The sequence below is a fragment of the Bos indicus genome, chromosome 19 (genome assembly GCF_029378745.1).
Source record: "Bos indicus isolate NIAB-ARS_2022 breed Sahiwal x Tharparkar chromosome 19, NIAB-ARS_B.indTharparkar_mat_pri_1.0, whole genome shotgun sequence".
NCBI classification, from domain to species: domain Eukaryota; kingdom Metazoa; phylum Chordata; class Mammalia; order Artiodactyla; family Bovidae; genus Bos; species Bos indicus.
Window position 1 is genome coordinate 49,348,476 of NC_091778.1, and position 21,440 is coordinate 49,369,915.

The window sequence follows — 21,440 nt, forward strand, 5'->3', positions numbered from 1 at the left end:
CCCTGTCCCTGCCACTGGAAGCTAGAGCTTGTCAACAGCAAAGCACAGTCCTGGGAATGGGGCTGCACAGACCCTTGGCAGAACACCCAACTCAGGGTCAAGGAAGGCTTCCGGGGGGAGCTGGGAAATACCTTGTTTGAATTTGTACAACAGCAACCCTCCAAATGACCTCCGCTTCCATTTTTCTAATTAGGCACTGCTCTCTCATCGTGTGAGTAATAGCAATTATCCACTTTTCTGAATTGAGCGCTTGGGGAAGTAAGAAAACAGGTTCGAGAAAGGAGTACAGAGTTACATCATCCAGGAATCTTTACCCATTTCAGTGTCTTGGAATCAGCTGCATCAGGTCTGTAGCTGTCATGTGCGAACCCCACCTCATGAGCCCAGAGCTCCATGGAACAGTGAATCCTAAACAGGAGGGAGGAAGGGGTCTTTCGGGCTCTTTGGTCCGCCTTAGAGAGCCTGGAGGCTTAGCCTGCTCCTGCCTTTGCTTCTCACTGCCACGTGGTGTCACTGTTGACAGCGTCCTTCCCAGCCCATACAGATCCAGATTCCCGGTGGGCTGCCACTGATCCTTCAGGGAGGATGATCTACTGTTCAGGTCCAGCTTAGGGGACACCTTGCGTGGGGTTCTTAGAGCAGGGTACTTTGGATGGCCTGTTCCCTAAGTCTCCTCAGATTTGAGTAGGCTCTTCCCCTTGCAGATTCGGAACTTCTATTTCCTTTCTCTGTCCAGAGGAGGTGGTCCCTCTTAGTCAATTCAATTCTTAAAGCACAAAGGATCTTCTTACATTTCTTTTCCGAAACAATTGAGCTGGTCTCTGCTCACCCTACTAAGGGCAGTGTCTCCAGGAGACCCCACACCCTGAAAGCTTTTGATCATACTCCTTTTCTGAAAATAGAGCAACCAGCTCACACTTAACTGCATTTATCCTGATTTTCTCCAGGTGAAGAGCTACCTTTAATACTCCAAAAGTTTACCCTGTTAGAAAAGTCAAGGTGACTTTCTTTTAGACCTGAGAAAACACAAATCTTCAGTGGGATAATAATAACATTTATGTAGTATACAACTATATTTGGAAAGAGATGACTTAGTGCTTATAAATACACTAGCATGGTGTCATATATGTGTATTTACAAGTATTAGCTTGTGCTATATAATGATGGTGATAATCATAATAAACTGAAGGCAAGAATCAGAAATCCATGACAGCCACTGTTTCTGTGTATGAGCAAAAGTCATACACATCATCAATACTTCCTTACTCTTTTTTCCACTGTGTTCTCTCTTCCTCTTTTTCTACTGTTTTCTTTCCTCTACTTTTTCCTTCTTTTTTTTTTAAGTTTATGTTCCCTAAGATTTAGAACTACTGGTAGGGTGACCAGTTGTCCTAGTTTGCATAGAGCTGAGAGGGTCCTGCAACATGGGTCTTTTGGTGCTAAAATTGGAAAAATCTCATACAAACTGGGAAGAATTGTTCATTCTAATACTGGTATCCCTCAAAATGTTTCTCAGCTTTGCCAGGGCATTCTGACTCAAAGAAGTCACAAAGCAGTATCATTTTTGCTTCTCCCAGAAGCCCAGGGCCTGTAAATCTGAGGGGGACTCATGAAGAAAGGGGAGAGTGTCCGTTCTCTCAAATGTGTATAAAAGGACAAAGCTCACTGTATGTATTTCAGCAATAATGATGGAAAGAATTCAGGATGGCCATTTCCGGTTAAACTTAAAAGATTAAATGAAGTCAGGAAAACATTATTCCAAAGGGTCTAGGATTACTGGAGCTCTATCTATTGAATTCTTTCTTATGTACATCTCACTAATCATAGGGAAGTTGTTTTCATTAAAAAATATTTTAAAAATTTTAAAATTATGCATTAGGATGTAATATACAACATAGTGACTATATTTAATACTGTATTGCTTATTTGAAAGTTGCTAAGAGAATGGATCTTAAAAGTTTTCATCACAGGACTTCCCTGGTGGTCCAGTGGTTAAGAGTTCACCATCCAATGCAGGAAATTTGGGTTTGATCCCTGGTTGGGACTCTAAGATCCCACATCCCTAGTGGTCAAAATACCAAAACATAAAATGGAAGCAATATTTTTACAAATTTAATTAAGACTTTGAAAATGATCCATATTTTTAAAAAGTCAGTTCTCATCACAAGAAAAAAATTTGTGATCTGTATGCTGACAGATATTAGCTAGACTTACTGTGGTGATCACAATACATACAAATATGAGATCATTATATGAAACATACATATAGCTTATGTATTTAAAAATATATAAACTAATACATTATATGAAACTAATACAATGTTTTATATCAATTATACCTCAATGTGAAGATTTTAATTGAGGTAAAATATACATAACATTTACTACACACTCATATTGTTGTATAACCCGTCCCCAGAACTCGTTTTCATTTCGCAAAACAAATCCTGTTAAGCAGCTCCCTGTTGACCCTCCTCTCAGCCCCTGGTGACCAGCATTCTACTTTCTGTCTCTATGAATTTGACTACTCTAAGTACTTCATATGTAAGGGCTCATCTAATATTTTTCGTTTTGCTCCTGGCTTATTAGAACTTTTAAAATTGACTGGGTATGGACTTCCCTGATGGTCCAGCCTTCCAGTGTAGGGGGTACAAGTTTGATACCTGGTCAGGGAGCCAAGATCCCACATGTGGTCTACACATCAAAGCATGAAGCAGAATATTGTAACAAATTCAATAAAGACTTTAAAAATGATTTTTTAAAAGCCTTAAAAAAATAAATAGAAAATAAAATTAACTGGCTAGAATCAGAAACAGAAAGTGCGGAAACTGGCCCAGGTCTCTCATCTCCTTTTGTTCCTTTTTACCAAGCTCACATGTGGACATGTGCAATTCACCTTTCTGGTTCCAACTCAGCAATTCTCAACCTTCTCACATAGTGAGCATTTAAAAATTCTCTTGTCCAGGTTCCACTCCCAGATTCATTGAATTTAGAATCTCAGGGAGTGAAGGCTACTGCAAACATCCCAGGCATTTCTAATTTGCATTCAAGATTGCCATCCAGTGCCCAGCTGGAGAGCTGAAAGGCAGATGTGTGTGTGTGTGCTGTGTGCTTAGTTGCTTGTTGCTGCTGCTGCTAAGTCGCTTCAGTCATGTCCAACTCTGTGCAACCCCATAGACGGCAGCCCACCAGGCCCCACCATCCCTGGGATTCTCCAGGCAAGAACACTGGAGTGGGTTGCCATTGCCTTCTCCGGCTTAGTTGCTTAGCTGTTTGCAACTCTGCAACCCCATGGACTTCAGCCCATCAGGTTCCTCTGTCCATGGGGATTCTCCAGGCAAGAATACTGGAGTGGGTTGCCATGCCCTCCTCCAGGGGGTCTTCCCAACTGAGGCATCGAGCCCAGGTCTCCCGAATTGCCCTCGGATTCTTCATCATCTGAGTCACCAAGGAAGCAGATGAATAGCTGGCAAATCAGAGAGTTTAGGGAAGATGATCTTCAAGGTCTCTTTTTTTAAAACAACTTTATTCATTTATTTATGGCTGCACTCGGTGTTCCTTGCTGCATGGGCTTTCCCCTAGTTTCAGTGAGCAGGGGCCACTGTTCGTTGTGTTGTTCAGGCTTCTCATTGCAGCGGCTGCACTTGTGGAGCACAGGCTCTAGGCACGCAGGCTCAGTGCTTGCAGCTCCCAGGCCCTGGAGTGCAGCGGACTTTAGTAGTTGGAACATGTGGGCTCGTCGAGTTCTTTTTAAATTCAAAAATTTTGCAAAATCAACTAGCATCTTTGTAATTCTCAACCAGCAGTGGTTGAGTTGCTTCCGCTAGGCTTGGAAGGAGATGAACCAGAGCCGTCTGGAGTGTGGCTCCCCCTGCAGTTTACTGCTGTCTTGGCAAGCCCACTGTCCTGTCCTACTCTTTCCCACCCCATGGATTGTAGCCCACCAGGCTCCTCTGTACATGGAATTTCCCAGGCAAGAACACCGGAGTGGGGAGCCATTTCCTACTCCAGGAGATCTCCCCAACCCAGGGATCAAACCCAGGTCTCTTGTGTCTACCTGCGTTATCAGTCGGGTTCTTTACCACTAGCGCCACCCAGGAAGCTGCATAGAGGCCTCTTACTGGTGGCTATAACACCCCTCTCCTGCCGCATTCATTCAACGCATACTTCTTAATATGGCTCACTTTCCCTTTAAAACACTTTTTCAAGTAATCAGATCAGTCGTGTCCGACTCTTTGCGACCCCATGAATCGCAGCACGCCAGGCCTCCCTGTCCATCACCAACTCCCGGGGTTCACTCAGACTCACGTCCATCGAGTCCGTGATGCCATCCAGCCATCTCATCCTCTGTCGTCCCCTTCTCCTCATGCCCCCAATCCCTCCCAGCATCAGAGTCTTTTCCAATGAGTCAAGTCTTCGCATGAGGTGGCCAAAGTACTGGAGTTTCAGCTTTAGCATCATTCCTTCCAAAGAAATCCCAGGGCTGATCTCCTTCAGAATAGACTGGTTGGATCTCCTTGCAGTCCAAGGGACTCTCAAGAGTCTTCTCCATCACCACAGTTCAAAAGCATCAATTCTTCGGTGCTCAGCCTTCTTCACAGTCCAACTCTCACATCCATACATGACCACAGGAAAAACCATAGCCTTGACTAGACGAACCTTTGTTGGCAAAGTAATGTCTCTGCTTTTGAATATGCTATCTAGGTTGGTCATAACTTTCCTTCCAAGGAGTAAGCGTCTTTGAATTTCATGGCTGCAGTCACCATCTGCAGTGATTTTGGAGCCCAGAAAAATAAAGTCTGACACTGTTTCCACTGTTTCCCCATCTATTTCCCATGAAGTGATGGGGCCGGATGCCATGATCTTCGTTTTCTGAATGTTGAGCTTTAAGCCAACTTTTTCACTCTTCACTTTCACTTTCATCAAGAGGCTTTTTAGTTCCTCTTCACTTTCTGCCGTAAGGGTGGTGTCATCTGCATATCTGAGGTTATTGATATTTCTCCCGGCAATCTTGATTCCAGCTTGTGTTTCTTCCAGTCCAGCGTTTCTCATGATGTACTCTGCATAGAAGTTAAATAAGCAGGGTGACAATATACAGCCTTGACGTACTCCTTTTCCTATTTGGAACCAGTCTGTTGTTCCATGTCCTGTTCTAACTGTTGCTTCCTGACCTGCATACAAATTTCTCAAGAGGCAGATCAGGTGGTCTGGTATTCCCATCTCTTTCAGAATTTTCCACAGTTTATTGTGATCCACACAGTCAAAGGCTTTGGCATAGTCAATAAAGCAGAAATAGATGTTTTTCTGGAACTCTCTTGCTTTTTCCATGATCCAGCGGATATTGGCAATTTGATCTCTGGTTCCTCTGCCTTTTCTAAAACCAGCTTGAACATCAGGAAGTTCATGGTTCACATATTGCTGAAGCCTGGCTTGGAGAATTTTAAGCATTACTTTACTAGCGTGTGAGATGAGTGCAATTTCAAGTAATAGATAATAGTATTTGTGCTCAATACATCAACTTCTAAAAGACCTTGAGATTTACAAATAATTCTAAAGTCAAATGGGGACATTACAGGGATATTGATTTCAGCTGAATGTAAGCGATACTTTATTGAAACTTGAGGGGTTTAATAGAATAAATTGCCTTATGAATAGTGATTCCCTTGACACCAGTGCTACACAAGTGAGTATGACCTGTGAGAGATACTATAGCGTAAGAATCCTAAATTAGAAGAAATTAGGATGACCTTGAGGAGGCCCTGTGCATACATGCTAAGTCACTTCAGTCATGTCCGACTTCCAGACCCAGAGATCAAATCCATGTCTTCTGTGGCTCCTGCATTGCAGGTGGATTCTTTACCACTGAGCCACCTGGGAAGCCCCTGTGGGGCCCTCCTAAATCCAAAATTCCATGATTTTTATTTATTTATTTTGGCTGCACTGGGTCTTAGTTGTAGCATGTGGGATCTTTTTAGCTGCAGCATGTGGGATCTAGTTCCCTGACCAGGGATCAAACCCAGGCCCCCTGCATTTGGAGCTTGGGGTCTTAGCCACTGCACCATGAAGGAACTCCCCCAAAGTCCATGATTTTAAAGTCAGACAATTAAAGATTGACCTGAAGCAGAGGGATGGTTTCTGAGCTAAGAAATGGAGCTCCAGGGTTCTGATTATTCCAACTTTCAACCACTCCCCAAGTATATTTACATTAACTACTAAATGTAAGATATCCCAAGTGAATACACATGTGTGCCATTTGGAATAACATTCATTACAGCATCTAAGAACTTCCTAAAAGCTTTTAAGGAAGATTTGCTGATTATTTTCATTGTAAAAGAATTATTGATTTTGTAACATCATGTTTTACAAATATGGATAGAAATAACAAAACATAAGAGAAAAAAAACAGAGAGATAAATTAATCTGCAATTTTAGTCGGAGATTTTAAAACTCATTTTTCAGTACTTAAGGGTGTAAATAGGCTTCCTCCCCAAAAATCATCTTTGTTGTTAATTTCTTAATTTTCATTAGAGGACATCCTCCATATTAATTCAATATTGTTAAATGCTTTGATACTTGTTTTATGTTTCTGAAATACTTGGAAATTAAGCAACATAATTCTAAATTGCCATAGTTAAAGAAGAAATCCCAAAGAAATTTGGAAAATATTTGAACTCGAGGATAATGAAATCACAAAATATCAAAATTTGTAGCATGTAGCTAAAGCACTGATTAAAAGAAAACTTATACCTTTAAATCTTATATTTGAAAAGAATAAAGCTCTAAAGTAGTAATCTAAAAATCCACTTAAAGAATATAGGCTTTTAAAGACAAAAACTTAAAGTGAGTAGTAAAGTAGAAATAATAAAGTTATGAGCAAAATTTAACAGACAATAGAGTTACTTTGAACATCTAAGCATTGATTTATAGATCACTAGTTACTTAGCCAAGGTGCTTGGGTGACTAAAAACAACTTTAAAACTGCCCTTTGAAGTGCATTTAGAAAGAAAAAGAAACGTTCAAGCCGCCATTAGGGAAGAGAGTGTGATTCAATTCCTTTGGAAAAACACAGAGCACCCCACAGTTCCATGCAAAAATAGCTGAAGCTTCTCGCATGCTGTAATGTGTCAATAACTTTAGAAACCCCTCTGTGCTGTATCCTTCACAAGCAGCCTAAGGGCTGGTTGCTATTTCTCCCTTCACATGCAGCCCTTGCCACTTATACCTGGCACCTGTTGGCACTGAATTTGCAACCCCTCGTTTAGAATTGGGTCTCAGGTGGCACTAGTGGTAAAGAACCTGCCTGTCAACGCAGGAGACATAAGAGACACTGGTTTGATCCCTGGGTCTGGAAGATCCCCTGGAAGAGGAAATGGAAACTCACTCCAGTATTCTTGACTGGAGAATCCCATGGACAGAGGAGCCTGGCAGGCTGTGGTCCATGGGGTTGCAAATAGTCGACTGAAGCAACTTAGTATGTACACATGCATTTAGAATCTCTCTTCCACATCTCTTGCCCCAGTTCAGATCCCAAATATTCTGGTCTTATTGGTCCCAAAGCCGTTTTTGCATGGTTCCCATTTCCCACAGGGCTTCCCTGATGGCTCAGAGAGTAAAGAATCTGCCTGCAATGCCGGAAACTCGGGTTTGATCCTTGGGTTGGGAAAATCCCCTGGGGAATGGCAACCCACTCCAGTATTCTTGCCTGGAGAATCCCATGGACAGAGGAGCCTGGCAGGCTACAGTCCATGGGGTCACAAAGAGCTGGACACGATTGAGTGACTAACACACACACATTTCCCAAGGGTAGTTGGGCTAAGCGTGTAGTCACCTTAAAATTTCTGCACAAAACGAATTCTATGATTTCTCTCATTACTTCCTCACATGTTGGAGGCATTTTCTCTCCCTCTGTACTTAATAGCCTATCTTGCTTTAATTTCTTCCCACTCTTGGAGGCTAGGTTTGGTTTGGTGGGCTGATGAGGGAGGGAGACCGCTCCAAGTACTTTAGCGGGTGGGATTGAAGGCGGAGCCCTCCTGAGCTATGAGTGTCCTATGAGTGGGGCTGGAACTAAGAACCAGGGCCGTGGACAGGGTGTGTCACAGAGAAGGGGATGTGCCTGCTTCTTTCTGGCCCAGGAGGAACCGGGTCAATTATTCAGCACCTGGGTACCCATAGAGCCCACCGCATCCCCAGCATGCCTGCTATTGTCTTCCCAATCCTCCCCCTTGCTGTCCTGCCCCACCCCACCCCCCAGAATAGAATGACACCTACTCAGACAATGCGATGCAATTTCCTCATTTTATTAGGAAAGGACAGTGGGAGTGGCACCTTCCAGGGTCAAGGAAGGCACGGGGGAGGGGCAAACAACAGATGGCTGGCAACTAGAAGGCACAGCTGGCCTCCCCGAAGCGGCGGCACTTCATGACCCGCAGGTACGTCTCCGTCTTATGCAGGTCCTTCCGGAAGCAGGAGAGCAGACCGTAGTTCTTGAGCAGCGCGTCGTCACTGCGCATGTTTGTGTCAAATTTGTCATAGGTCTGCTTGAGGATCTGCCCAGCCCGGGGGGTGCCATCTTCCAGCTCCTGCCAAGGGAGGGAGAGACAGAGAGGCCGAAGGGCCCTCAGGAGCAGCTCCCTCCTGCCCGCTCCATTTTCCACCCTCCCCTACAGGCTTGGAGAAGGGCGAGGAAGGAGGTTTCAAAAGGGGAAAAGGTTTCCCCTGGGTCAAGGCTGGACTGCTAGAAAGAGGGAGAGAGCAGGGATCTGTCTCCCCCAGCCCACGTGCATTCTCCTGGCTAAGCCAGGAGAGGGCGGGCATGGCCCCCAGCATGGAAGGGACCCACAACGCCATCCCCACCCGCATCAGGGCCAGGATGCCTTCCTCCAGGTCCTTCAGCTTCTCATAGACACGGTCCGAGGTGCCAAACACCAAGCTGTTGGTGAAGACTCTGCTGAGGAACTGCAGGGGCCCAAGCCACGACTGGATGAGGAGCAGTGAGATGCGAAGCAGCTCCAAGTCCTGCTGGCAGATGGGTGGTCGGTGGGTGCCGCGGGCTTGGGGCAGCCCTGCAAGGTCGGCCTCTGCCCGAGGACCTCCTGCCACCACCGCCCACCATCATCCTCCACTGCCATCCAACAACCTCCGCCACCTCGGGGAGAAGGCCGCCCCAGGCCCAGTGCGGAGAGCTGGGGCAGCCTACTTAGGATGAAGGAGGTCCCCTGCTCCTCGGTCCGAGGTTGCCACTCACTGATTTCTGCTGGGCCTCATTCTTGCCCGTGGGGGCCGGGATGGTTTCAGAGAAGCAGAAGGCAACCTGGGTGTTCTGGATGGAGTATCTCTGTCCCTCCGGGATGTAGGTGCGCTCCTGGGGGAAGAACACACCCACCCAGGTCTAAGCTGGTGCGCGGTTCCCCTCCCCGCCTTATTCGGAACCCTCCCCACCCCACACACCCCCGTTTCTGCTCCCCTAACCACATCCCTACTTGGATAAAATACGGCTGAACTCCTCAGTTTCCTCCCACTGTGTGGAGGGGGTGTGGATTCACCCCTTCCTGCCTCCCCACCCCTAGGACGCATCCCTCGGGAGCTTACAAACTCTTTGAAGGTGTCAGCAGCCAGCTGATGCAGGTGCTGAGCCCGGAGCACAGCGTTGGCAAACAGGCCGGACAAGGACATGGCTGGGAAGGCGCCCACCACCTGAGTCCAGGGCAGGCAGAGCAGGGCGAAAGCCAGGAGCAGGGAGGTCCGGGGGCCTAGGGAGAGACCAGGAGGGCCGCGACGGAGGGCCCCAGGGAGCTAGACGCCTGATCTCCTGCCAGCCCCCACCTACCCTTCCCTCCAGGGACTGAGAACATTTCAAACTTGGCCAAATGTCTGGGTGTAGATACCTATGTTCACATTCGGAAGCCCTAAAGCCCAAAGCTCTGAACACATCCATCGGCAGGGCCCCCCGCATTACCCCTTTAGGACACGCGAATGGAGGGGATTTTAGCGAGCTTACCTGCAGCCATCATAGCTGGTGAGCTGTCCACAGGACCCTGAGTCGTCTGGTGAACTGGGTCCTGGGATCCTGGAATTGGTCCCTGCTGGGCCATTTTTATACCCTGGCTTCTTCTCTCTCTCCCTTTCCCCCCACCTGTGTGCTCTATACATTTATGCAAGGACCACTGGCAGCCTGTGCTAATGGATAATTTAGAACCTCCTCTCACTCATCCTGTTCCCATTCCTTCTCTGGGGTCATGTCCCCCAGGCTTGTCATCATCCCGTCTCCACTGCCACCAGCCAGAGGGCTGTGCACACAGGGTCTCAGCTTGAGAGCCCACCCCATAGGTTTTCTTTTTAAAGGGGAGGTAGCAGAAGCGAGGAGAAGGCAATGGCACCCCATTCTGGAAGGCTGCAGTCCATGGGGTCGCTGAGGGTCGGACACAACTGAGTGACTTCACTTTCACTTTTCACTTTCATGCATTGGAGGAGGAAATGGCAACCCACTCCAATGTTCTTGCCTGGAGAATCCCAGGGACGGGGGAGCCTGGTGGGCTGCTGTCTATGGCGTCGCAGAGTCGGACACGACTGAAGCAACTTAGCAGCAGCAGCAGCAGCAGAAGCGAATGGGCTTCCCAGGTGGCTCAGCCGTAAAGAATCTAGCTGCAAATGCAGGAGACTCAGGTTCAATCCCTGGGTCAGATAAATCCCCTGGAGAAGAGAAAGGCAACCCACCCCAGTATTCTTGTCTAGAAAATCCCAAGGACAGGGGAGCCTGGTGGTCAACAGTCTCAGTTCAGTTCAGTTCAGTTGCTCAGTCGTGTCCGATTCCTCGCGACCCCAGGAATATAGCATGCCAGGCCTCCCTGTCCATCACCAACTCCTAGAACTTGCTCAAATTCATGTTCATTGAGTCAGTGATGCCATCCAACCATCTTACCCTTTGTCGTCCCCTTCTGCCACCCTCAATCTTTCCCAGCATCAGGGTCTTTTCCAATGAGTTAGTTCTTCACATCAGGTGGCCAAAGTACTGGAGTTTCAGCTTCAACATCAGTCCTTCCAATGAATATTCAGGACTGATTTCCTTTAGGATGGATTGGTTGGATCTCCTTGCAGTCCAAGAGTCTTCTCCAACACCACAGTTCAAAGGTGTCTCTTTTGAACTTCAGCACTCAGCTTTCTTAATAGTTCAACTAACTCTCACATCCATACATGACTACTGGAAAAACCATAGCCTTGACTACATGGACCTTTGTTGGCAAAGTAATGTCTCTACTTTTTAGTATGCTGTCTAGGTTGGTCGTAGCTTTTCTTCCAAGAAGAAAGCATCTTTTAATTTCATGGCTTCAGTCACCATCAGCAGTGATTTTGGAGTCCCCCAAATAAAGTCTCTCACTGTTTCCATTGCTTCCCCATCTACTTGCCATGAAGTGATGGGACCAGATACCATGATCTTTGTTTTTTGAATGTTGAGCTTTAAGCCAACTTTTTAGCTCTCCTCTTTCACTTTCACTTTTAGTTCTTCTTCACTTTCTGCCGTAAGGGTGGTGTCATCTGCATATCTGAGGTTATTGATATTCCTCCCAGAAATCTTGATTCCAGCTTGTGCTTCATCCAGCCTGTCATTTTACACGATGTACTCTGCATACAAGTTAAATAAGCAGGGTGACAATATACAGCCTTGACGTACTCCTTTCCTAATTTGGAACCAGTCGGTTGTTCCATGTCTGGTTCTAACTGTTGCTTCTTGACCTGCATACAGATTTCTCAGTAGTCAGGTAAGGTAGTCTGGTATTTCCATCTCTTTAAGAATTTTTGACAATTTGTCAAAGGCTTTTCGACAGTCAAAGGCTTTGGTATAGTCAATAAAAAGAAGTAGCTGTTTTTCTGGAACTCTCTTGCTTTTTCTATTATCCAACAGATGTTGGCAATCTGATCTCTGGTTCCTCTGCCTTTTCTAAATCCACCTTGAACATCTGCAAGTTCATGGTTCATGTACTGTTGAAGCCTGGCTTGGAGAATTTTGAGCATTACTTTGCAAGCGTGTGAGACGAGTGCAATTGTGCAGTAGTTTGAACATTCTTTGACATTGTCTTTCTTTAGGATTGGAATGAGAACTGACCTTTTCTAGTCCTGTGGCCACTGCTGAGTTTTCCAAATTTGCTGGTATATTGAGTGCAGCACTTTAAAGCATCATCTTTCAGGATTTGAAATAGCTCCACTGGAATTCCATCCCCTCCACTAGCTTTGTTCGTAGTGATGCCTTCCAAGGCCCACTTGACTTCACATTTCAGGATGTCTGGCTCTAGGTGAGTGATCACACCATCATGGTTATCTGGGTCATGAAGGTTTTTTTTTGTATAGTTCTTCTGTGTGTTCTTGCCACCTCTTCTTATTATCATCTGCTTCTGTTAGGTCCATACCATTTCTGTCCTTTATTGTGCCCATCTTTGCATGAAATGTTCCCTTCGTATCTCTAATTCTGTTGAAGAGATCTCTAGTCTTTCCTATTCTGTTGTTTTCCTCTATTTCTTTGCATTGATCACTGAGGAAAGTTTTCTTATCTCTCCTTGCTATTCTTTGGAACTCTGCATTCAAATAGGTACCTTTCCTTTTCTCCTTTGCCTTTAGCTTCTCTTCTTTTCTCAGTTAAGGCCTCCTCAGGCAACCATTTTGCCTTTTTACATTTCTTTTTCTTGGGTATGGTCTTGATCCCTGCCTCCTGTACAATGTCATGAACCTCCGTCCATAGTTCTTCAGGCACTCTGTCTATCAGATCTAATATCCTGAATCTATTTCTCACTTCCACTGTATAATTGTAAGGGATTTGATTTAGGTCATACCTGAATGGTCTAGTGGTTTTCCCTACTTTCTTCAATTGAAGTCTGAAATTGGCAATAAGGAGTTCATGATTTGAGCCACAGTCAGCTCCCAGTCTTGTTTTTGCTGACTGTATAGAGCTTCTCCATCTTTGGCTGCAAAGAATATAATCAATCTGATTTCAGTATTGACCATCTGGTGATGGCCATATGTGGAGTCTTCTCTTGTGTTGTTGGAAGAGGGTGTTTGCTATGACCAGTGAATTCTCTTGGCAAAACTTTGTTAGCCTTTGCCCTGCTTCATTTTGTATTCCAAGGCCAAATTTACCTGTTACTCCAGGCAACAGCGTTGTCTAACTCATGAACCGCAGCCTTGTCTAACTCAGTGAAACTATGAGCCATGCCGTGTAGGGCCACCCAAGACAGATGGGTCATGGTGAAGAGTTCTGACAAAATGTGGTCCACTGGAGAAGGGAACGGCAAACCACTTCTGTATTCTTGCCTTGAGAACCCCATGAACAGTATGAAAATTAAAAAAGATATGACACTGAACACTGAACTCCCCAGGTCGGTAGGTACCCAATATGCTACTGGAGAAGAGTGGAGAAATAACTCCAGAAAGCAGGAAGAGACGGAGCCAAAGAGAAAATGGCACCCAGTTGTAGATGTGATTGGTGATGGAAGTAAAGTCCAATGCTGTAAAGAACAATATTGCATAGGAACCTGGAATGTTAGGTTCATGAATCAAGGTAAACTGGACACAGTCAAACAGGAGATGACAAGAGTGAACATTGACATTTTAGATATCAGTGAAAAATGGACTGGAATGGGCGAATTTAATTCAGATGACAATTATGCCCACTACTGTGGGCAAGAATCCCTTAGAAGAAATGCAGTACCCTCATAGTCAATAAAAGAGTCGGAAATGCAATACTTGGATGCAATCTCAAAAATGACAGAATGATCTCTGTTCATTTCCAAGGCAACCCATTCAATGTCACAGTAATCCAGTCTATGCCCCGACCAGGAATGCTGAAGAAGCTGAAATTGTACAGTTCTGTGAAGACCTACAAGACCTTCTAGAATTAACACCAAAAAAGATGTCCTTTCCATCATAGGAGCTACAGCCTATGAGGCCACAAAAGAGTCGGACCCACGACTGAGCCACTAAACAGCAACAGGCAGAAAGGAGTACCCCAAGCCCAGGCACCACTCTGGCAGGGCATCATTGTGGGGGTGTTCCCCAGGGTCAGGGAGGCCCGAGCTGGTCCCCTGAAGGAAGTGTTGTCTCAGGATGGATGTATCTTGAGAGCTATGTGGATGCTTCCTCACTCTCTACCCACTTCCTCCTCCCTGCAATGCTCCTCTCCATCCACCAGAGAGAATGTGTGTTTGGGGAAAGGGAGCCAAGGATAGCAATAGATGCTGAGGTTTCTGGGCACAAGTTCCTCCTTCGCTCCATCACCTTCCTCCTGCCACCTGATCCAAACTGAGGTGGATGCAGTGCTAACCCGTGACCATTAGAGGGCTTCAGCCCCGCATGTCCCTTTTCCTGAACGTCCCCTATCTGGCAGGTGTGTGGGGGCAAAGGACGGACACTTGAGGCATTGCCCCTACTCCTCGGATGTGCTGCAGAAATCCCAGGAACAGAGACTGACCACAAGTGCTTGCTCCCGTAGCCCTGTTACCGTCAGAGACTCTCAGCTGGAAGAGCCCTTGAAGGCTTGAGTCCCACCCCCAGCACTGGAGCATAGCATCCCGGAAAAATGGCTCTCTCTAGTCATTGTAGTCTCCTCCCAGGCTTTCTCCTCCTCCGTTTAGTATCTGTATAGAGCTTATCAGGCTGTGAAAAGCATGCCCATGCAGCCCTACATTAGACCTTCAGGACCATCTTGTGAAGGAGGTATGGTTATCACCCCATTTTACAGACGGGGAGACTGAGGCTCAAAGAGGCATACTTACAAGAGCTGCTTCAACCAAGACAGCAAATCTCCAAATGCTTACTCTTCTCATGTTGCAGCACTCCAGGTCCTTTCTTCAAAGCAGACTGAGTGGGCGCCACTCTGTGTTTTTAGCTTCCTGATCACAAGGATCCTGCCTCTAGTCACAAGAGTTTCTGCCTCATTTGGTCCTCCCTTCAGAGCTTGTCATTTTCCAGGTGAGACCAGCCCAGAGACACGGGATGTGTGGCAGAGACCACACAGCAAGGCAAGGCCTGAGTTAGGAAGGCTAGAACTACAAACGTCCCACCTCTTGGTGCCCAGAGTTGGGGCTATTTCAGCATCCAGAAGTCACCAGCATTGAATTGTCCCCAAGGATAAGAGCAGGAAAGAACATATTCCCCTCCATTTAAACCTTCCACCCCCTGAGTCTAAATACATTTAGCACTTGACCCTGTGGGAAAGCAAGAAGGAAGCAAACCTTTTTAGAGGTGGTTGGTGATGGTGTTGCCAACCAGCGTTGAAAAGTTACACCCTTGTGGTCCAGAACTTGAGGGCTTGCAACTTGTGACCTCCCCCTTTTAAGACCAGAAGACAGAGCTCTCTTTTTTCCCCGTCACTCGTGAACCATCACCCAACCATGCCCCTGATTCTTTATCTGCTACCAAGGGCACTGGGACCTGTGGGAACTGTCCCAGGCTCAACTGTAGGAGGACCAGAGGGGAGTGTCATGAAAGAAACAGTCTCTGGGACTTCCGTGGTGGTCCAGTGGCTAAGACTCCATGCTCCCAATGCAGGGGTCCTGGGTTCAATCCTTGGTTGGGGAACTCAATCCCACATGCTGCAACTAAGGATTCTGCAAGCCGCAATGAAGACGCCGTGCAGCCAAATAAATAAAAGAAATTTACTTAAAGAAAGAAAGAAACTGGCTCTGATGAAGGTAGGGCCACAGGAAAAGTATGTGCTCAGTCACTCAGTCATGTCTGACTCTTTCTAACGCTATGGACTGTAGCCTGCTCACTCTCCTCTGTCCATGGGATTTCCCAGGCAAGAATACTGGAGTGGGTTGCCATTTCCCATTCCAGGGGATCTTCCCGACACAAGGAGCGAACCCACGTCTCCTGCATTGGCAGGTGGGTTCTTTACCTCTGTGCCACCTGGGAGCCCACAGGAAAGGAGAGGACGCCCCTTTCCTCTACTTCTGGTGCCACCAAAGGGGAGGAGCCGGGGGGAAAGTGGGGGAGGGTCTCCGAGCCCCACACAGCACTTACCTCTTCTGCCACTTCTTCCTTCTGTGTCACCCGGGGGGAGCAGCACTGAGGTGGAAGCGCCCATGACAGGCTTCTAGCTAATACAGGGGGGACCAGTATGTGAGCCGTGGACCACAGGAGAAGCCTCAGGCCTTCCCTACGAGTGAGGGTACAGGAGCCCGAGTTGAGGATTGCTCGAGAGCCACACAAGGTGGGCACATGTGAGGAGTGGTGACTCCAGGCAGGGGACTGCCAAGAACAGGTGGGACCAGTCAGAGTAGGCGAGTATCTCCTCTTACCAGCCCACTTCTGGTTGGCCCACAGGATCCTGGGGGCCCCTGGGATACACCTTTCTCAGAACTGGAAGGTGTAGGGGTGGATACTGGTGATCCTCTTCTCTATAAAGTCTTTTTCAGGATCTTTCATAATGAAGACACACACACAAGTCATTGCTGCTGCTAAGTTGCTTCAGTCGTGTCCGACCCTGTGTGACCCCATAGACGGCAGCCCACCAGGCTCCCCCATCCCTGGGATTCTCCAGGCAAGAATACTGGAGTGGCTTGCCATTTCCTTCTCCAATGCATGAAACTGAAAAGTCCAAGTGAAGTCACTCAGTCATGTCTGACTCTTTGCAACCCTATGGACTGCAGCCTAGCAGGCTCCTCCATCCATAGGATTTTCCAGGCAAGAGTACTGGAGTGGGGTGCCAGTGCCTTCTCCGCAAGTCATTACTAGTAGAAGATAAACTTTGAATTAGACTTGGGATTTTCCTGCCCATGCTAGGGAGTCATTCACCCTTTCTTGGGGCATGACCTGGGGCCAGACCCCCAGCTTCTCCGGTTTCAGAGACTGCCGGGCAATGGCCTCTGCATGGTGGCTGGTGGGCAGAGGCTGTGATCAGCATCTCCAGGGCCAGGCCCATAGGGTTAGAGATGAATTCCCCCATCATCTTGGAATCCATGAATTTCAGCGTGTTTGGTAGCCCTTCATATTTTCAGATTCGATCGTCTCTGGGGTTCTCATCGTGGATACTCACAGATTTACTCTTGATCTGAGTGTTACTCTGACTCTTTGCATCCCCATGGACTGTAGCCCACCAGGCTCCTCTGTCTGTGGAATTCTCCAGGCAAGAATACTGGAGTGGGTTGCCATTTCCTCCTCCAGGGGATCTTCCCAACCCAGGGATCAAATCTGGGTCTCTTGCACTGCAGGCAGATTCTTTCTGTCTGAACCGCCAGGAAAGTCCACTCTTGATCTGAAAGTGGCCTCTTTCAGGTTTCAAGAACCCCTCCAAGGTTCAAGTCCACTTGGCTTGGGGCCATCTCATTATTTAGAGTCATACTTGCCCTGGCCTTCGAGAGAGTCGCAAAGGGACTGCAGGCAGCTCTCTCCACTTTCCTCTTGTCACTTGAGGTCCATGCTTCCCATCTCTAGCTCTGTTCTGCCTTCCTTGAATCCAGAGGCTGGGATTGCCCCCAGGATATGCACCACTTCTTCTTTGACTCCAGCACAAGTCTGACGGCTGAATGGATCACAGCTCATTGGGTCAACGTCTTTAAGAATGTTATGTGGGGATTCTCAAAGGCTTCTCCAGGGGACATGCGTAAGGCCAACATTTCTGAGCACTTTCCATGTACCAGGCGCTGTACTGAGTGATGTGGGGAGGATTGTATGAGGATATATCCTTCATACAAGGATACTCAGGCTCAGAGATAAGTAGTTTTCCTGGAGTCTCTCAGCTCCTAAGTGATAGCAGCCCAAGGTCCCAGTCTTTCATGGTGCCAAGCTCTTTAGAAGCCTCACCTAGGAAAGATGGTAGGGCTGCTGGGCATAAACAGAACTATCCTTAGCACAGAGCTGGCAGGGTGGGCTCAAGTCCCCATTCAGAAAATGTTCAATAGGACTTCCCTGGCAATCCAGTGGTTCGGTTCGGTTCAGCTCAGTCGTTCAGTCATGTCCGACTCTTTGTGACCCAGTGGTTAAAACTCCCTGTTTCCATTGCAGGGGACATGGGTTTGATCCCTGGCCAAGGAAGATCCCACACGCTGTGTGGCATGGCCAAAAAGAAAAAGAAGATGTTCAAGGAGCTTCAGCCCAGAATGAGGTCCGCAGGTACAGGTACCAAAACAAGCAGCAGAGAAAAACAACCTGATGCAGCCCGATTTAATGAACCAAGTCACATCATCCTTCACATTTGTGTTGCACGTTTCAGTGTACATCACATTTTCACTTCCTTCATCTCATCGGACCCTTGGGTTTGCCAGAGGATTCAAGCATGGAGGAAGGGCCCAGGAGGGCTCTGGAGTGGGGGTGGGGAGGATGAGGGCAGGCACCCCTGTGAGCTGACGGGGGGTGTTGTTTACAGTGGGTGAGGATCTCTGAACAATCTAGAAGAGCAAAACAACCGACATCACTGGACCTACTGGGTAATTTCACCTTGGGGATGACTCCCCAGGGGGACAAGCCCATTGAGAATGAAGTAGTAAGTACCGGGGTGTGTCCAGCAGCTGTGGGAAGTCTGAGGTGCTTTCCTGATTGGTGCTGTCAACTGGAAATAACCTCTGTCTCCTTCTACCTTATTCTGTGGTTGTTTGTGAACATCTTACCCGCACAGGGGAAGGTAAGCTCTTTGAGGCTGGGCTCATGCCCTTCACCCCTTCATTCATTCACTCATTCTCTTATTCGTACATTAACCAATTAAATAAGCAGTTGCTGGGCCTTCCATGTGCCAGGCATCCATGTACCAGGCAGATGGGCAGACCTAGATAAACAAAGGACACCACCTTTTCTCTGCTGGAGTTTACAGTCTATGGGAAAGAGAGATAATAGCAAACAAATAAATACCTAACAGTAACATGTATCCAGAAATTTCACATTGTGAAAACTACCACGAAAGAAAGAGCTAAGAAGCGAGAGTCTAGCTCTGGGGAGAGGGGAGGGACTTGGCAGCTGGAACCATATTCCCAGGCCCAGGAAACTCAACAAGCATCCACCGAGTGCATTGAGTGGATGGAAGGACAGTGTCAAGGAAAGAAACTCAAATATCCCCCCGGCCAGGAATGGCCAGGCAGGTCATGCTGTGTCTGTAGAATGAACTTCGCATAACAAGTGTGGAAAAAATGATAACGTGGGATCTTGCAACACACAGCAATACGCACCCGAGCAAATTCAAATGTAAAAAGGGGACGGGGTGGCATGCATATGCTGAGGGCAAGCACACAGATGTTCAGTAGACCCACAGCTCACAGAGCCTGAGCCCCAAACAGGACCTCACGAGGCGTCTGGCCGCCCACTCCTGCCACGTGAGAAAGTGATCTTAGGGCTGAACAGAACAATGTCTTTTATTATTATTGTTTGAAAAGTACATTATGATCTGTATAAATGTGTTTTAACAAACTACACTCTGAATTCAGGGTTTCAGGCTTGCTGTTTTGTGTTCTCTGTGGAGTCACCTAAGTTTCCAAGTAAAGGCTCGGGCTGGGAGAGGGCCGGCGAGGTCTCCCCGACGGACGGGCAGGGTTGGTTTTGGTTTTTGTTTGTATCTGAGTCAGTAGCGGTTCCCGAGGATGCCGTGCCCGGGTGCAGCAGTGTGGAGAGCAGAGCCAAATCCAGAAACTTCGCAGTTGTGTGGACTCTGAATCCAGCTGCTGAGGCTGCCTGCGGAGAGCAGGGCACAACGGCGCAGGAGTCCCGAGCCCCCCACCCCCACTCCCCTGGGGCTGAATGGCCTCTGAGGCCTTTCACAGAAGACCCAGCAAGGCTGCACCCCTGCTGGGGGTTGTCCACGGACACCCAGACAGCCTCAGCTTTCCGAGTTTTGTTTTTCTCTCATCTCTGATTCTGCTGGAAAAACACCCAAACCCTCTGGCCAGAGCACCCCTGACCTAGCAGCACCTGCAGACAGGGGGGCCGGAAGTCAAGCTAAAACGGAGGAGGAACCAGCTTGTGCTTCCACCAGGCCCCCGAGGGACTGGGCTGGATTCCCCCAGTGGGCAGCGGGGCATGTGCCCACCAAGGAGGCCTCGGGCTGCATTCTGGGAGGAGGAAGGCTGAGGAGCAGCCCCACATCTGGGCCTCTTAGGAAGGAGCGGGGCCTTCGGGACTCATGAACAAGGGGACACATTTGGAGATGGTTCCCCAGGACAAAGCTGTCCCAGGGTTCTCTCCTGATGGCCCTCCTCCTCCTCCTCTGGCTCAAAGCCTCCGAGCTACAAAGTCCTTCAGGGGAGGCAGCTGTGATGTAGTGGAAAGAATGCCACACTTGGAGTCTGAAGGTCTGTGTGTGACTTGTGGCCAATTATGGTAATCATCTCCCTGGGCCTCGATTTCCTCTTTTGTAAAGTGGGGATGAAGCTGTCCCCTTCCAGGGTTATGCTGGGGAAAGATCATATAAACGAATACGGAGGTGCTCCATAAAATCTTATTGGCAGTGAAGAGATGCTCCATATATAAAAATCTGGGGGACCCAGTGAGAGAATCTGATTCATGTTTTGTATTTTGGATGTGGTGGTGGTTATTCAAATCTGTACATGTGCTGAAACTCATGACAAGAAAACTTAACTGTAGGATAATTTTCTAAAAACCAGCATCTGGTTCAACTCTTTTCCTTTGGAGAAGTCTTATGATTCCCATTTTGTAGAAAAAGCAACTGAGATCTGAGATAATTATCACTTCCACCAGCATCACTCAGCTTTGTTTCCACTGCCTGTCAGTTCTGGGGGCCAGGGCCCCACACGACAGACACGCAGACACCCACAGTGTAAAAGCCTCTAAAACAGAAGAACAGGCCATCGAGGGCTTCTACATCGAAACCACGAAATCAGTGCCCTTTGGGGGCGTCTGGTGGACAAGGCAGGCCTCCCTGCTCAGATGACTCTCTGTCAACAGTGCCTCAAAGCATTAGGAAAACAGTTATTCAAAAATATTTAATTGTCAAAAAAAGCCAAGGCCTCCCTAGACTGAGGGCAGCCCCAAGCAGGGGGAGACCCTGCCTGGGGGGAGAAGTGAAGACTCCATCCCACCCCCAGCCGGCTGCCCAGGGTCCCTGGTGGAGGTCGAGGACAGAATTAGCCCCACTATGCAAAGCAGCAGGAGAGGAAGAGCTCCAGTTCAGTGGAGGCAGATGCCAAAACAAGTGCGTTTCCTCTGGCAGCCCAGAGACCAGGGAGGGAGGAGGCCCGGCCAGGCCCAGCCCCGGCCTGGCTCAGTGTGGTCACTGCTGATCAAAGCAGAGATGGACCTTTACCCCAGGTGTGGGGTCCTTGGCCACCTGCCTGCCTCACCTGCAATTCCAGCTGGAGCTGCTCTGACTCATCCCTCCCTATGCTGACCTTGATTCTCCAATTAGACTGGCAGCTCCCTGAGGGCAGGGGTTTCTCCCACCTGAATCCAGAATGAAAGTGGCAAATCCAGAGCATGGTCCCCCCAAGGTCAACAGGAAGTGGAGCTCA

General features: G+C 47.8%; 1 protein-coding gene across 2 annotated transcripts; it reads right to left on the reverse strand.

Moving 5' to 3' along the window:
- Positions 1–8,279: 8,279 nt before the first annotated feature.
- On the reverse strand, positions 8,280–10,133 carry LOC109574543 (somatotropin). 2 transcript variants are annotated; one of them, XM_070773767.1, is made up of 5 exons: positions 10,001–10,133; positions 9,592–9,752; positions 9,248–9,364; positions 8,857–9,018; positions 8,280–8,582 (listed from the first exon to the last, which is right to left on the reverse strand). In XM_070773767.1, exons 1-5 carry the CDS (start codon positions 10,092–10,094, stop codon positions 8,382–8,384), a joined length of 735 nt encoding a protein of 244 aa, XP_070629868.1. In that variant the 5' UTR covers positions 10,095–10,133; the 3' UTR covers positions 8,280–8,381. The 2 variants fall into 2 exon arrangements, with proteins under 2 accessions (XP_070629868.1, XP_070629867.1); XM_070773766.1 differs by having other exon boundaries at positions 8,857–9,021.
- Positions 10,134–21,440: the final 11,307 nt, after the last annotated feature.

What these genes read in the sequence shown, in the direction of transcription:
- LOC109574543 (XM_070773766.1), bottom strand. Translation starts at nt 10,094, where the DNA reads ATGGCCCAGCAGGGACCAATTCCAGGATCCCAGGACCCAGTTCACCAG. An exon ending in CTGACACCTTCAAAGAGTTT is followed by an intron (nt 9,365 to 9,591) that starts GTAAGCTCCCGA and finishes TTCTTCCCCCAG; the next exon opens with GAGCGCACCTACATCCCGGA. An exon ending in GCATCCTGGCCCTGATGCGG is followed by an intron (nt 8,583 to 8,856) that starts GTGGGGATGGCG and finishes CTCCCTTGGCAG; the next exon opens with GAGCTGGAAGATGGCACCCC.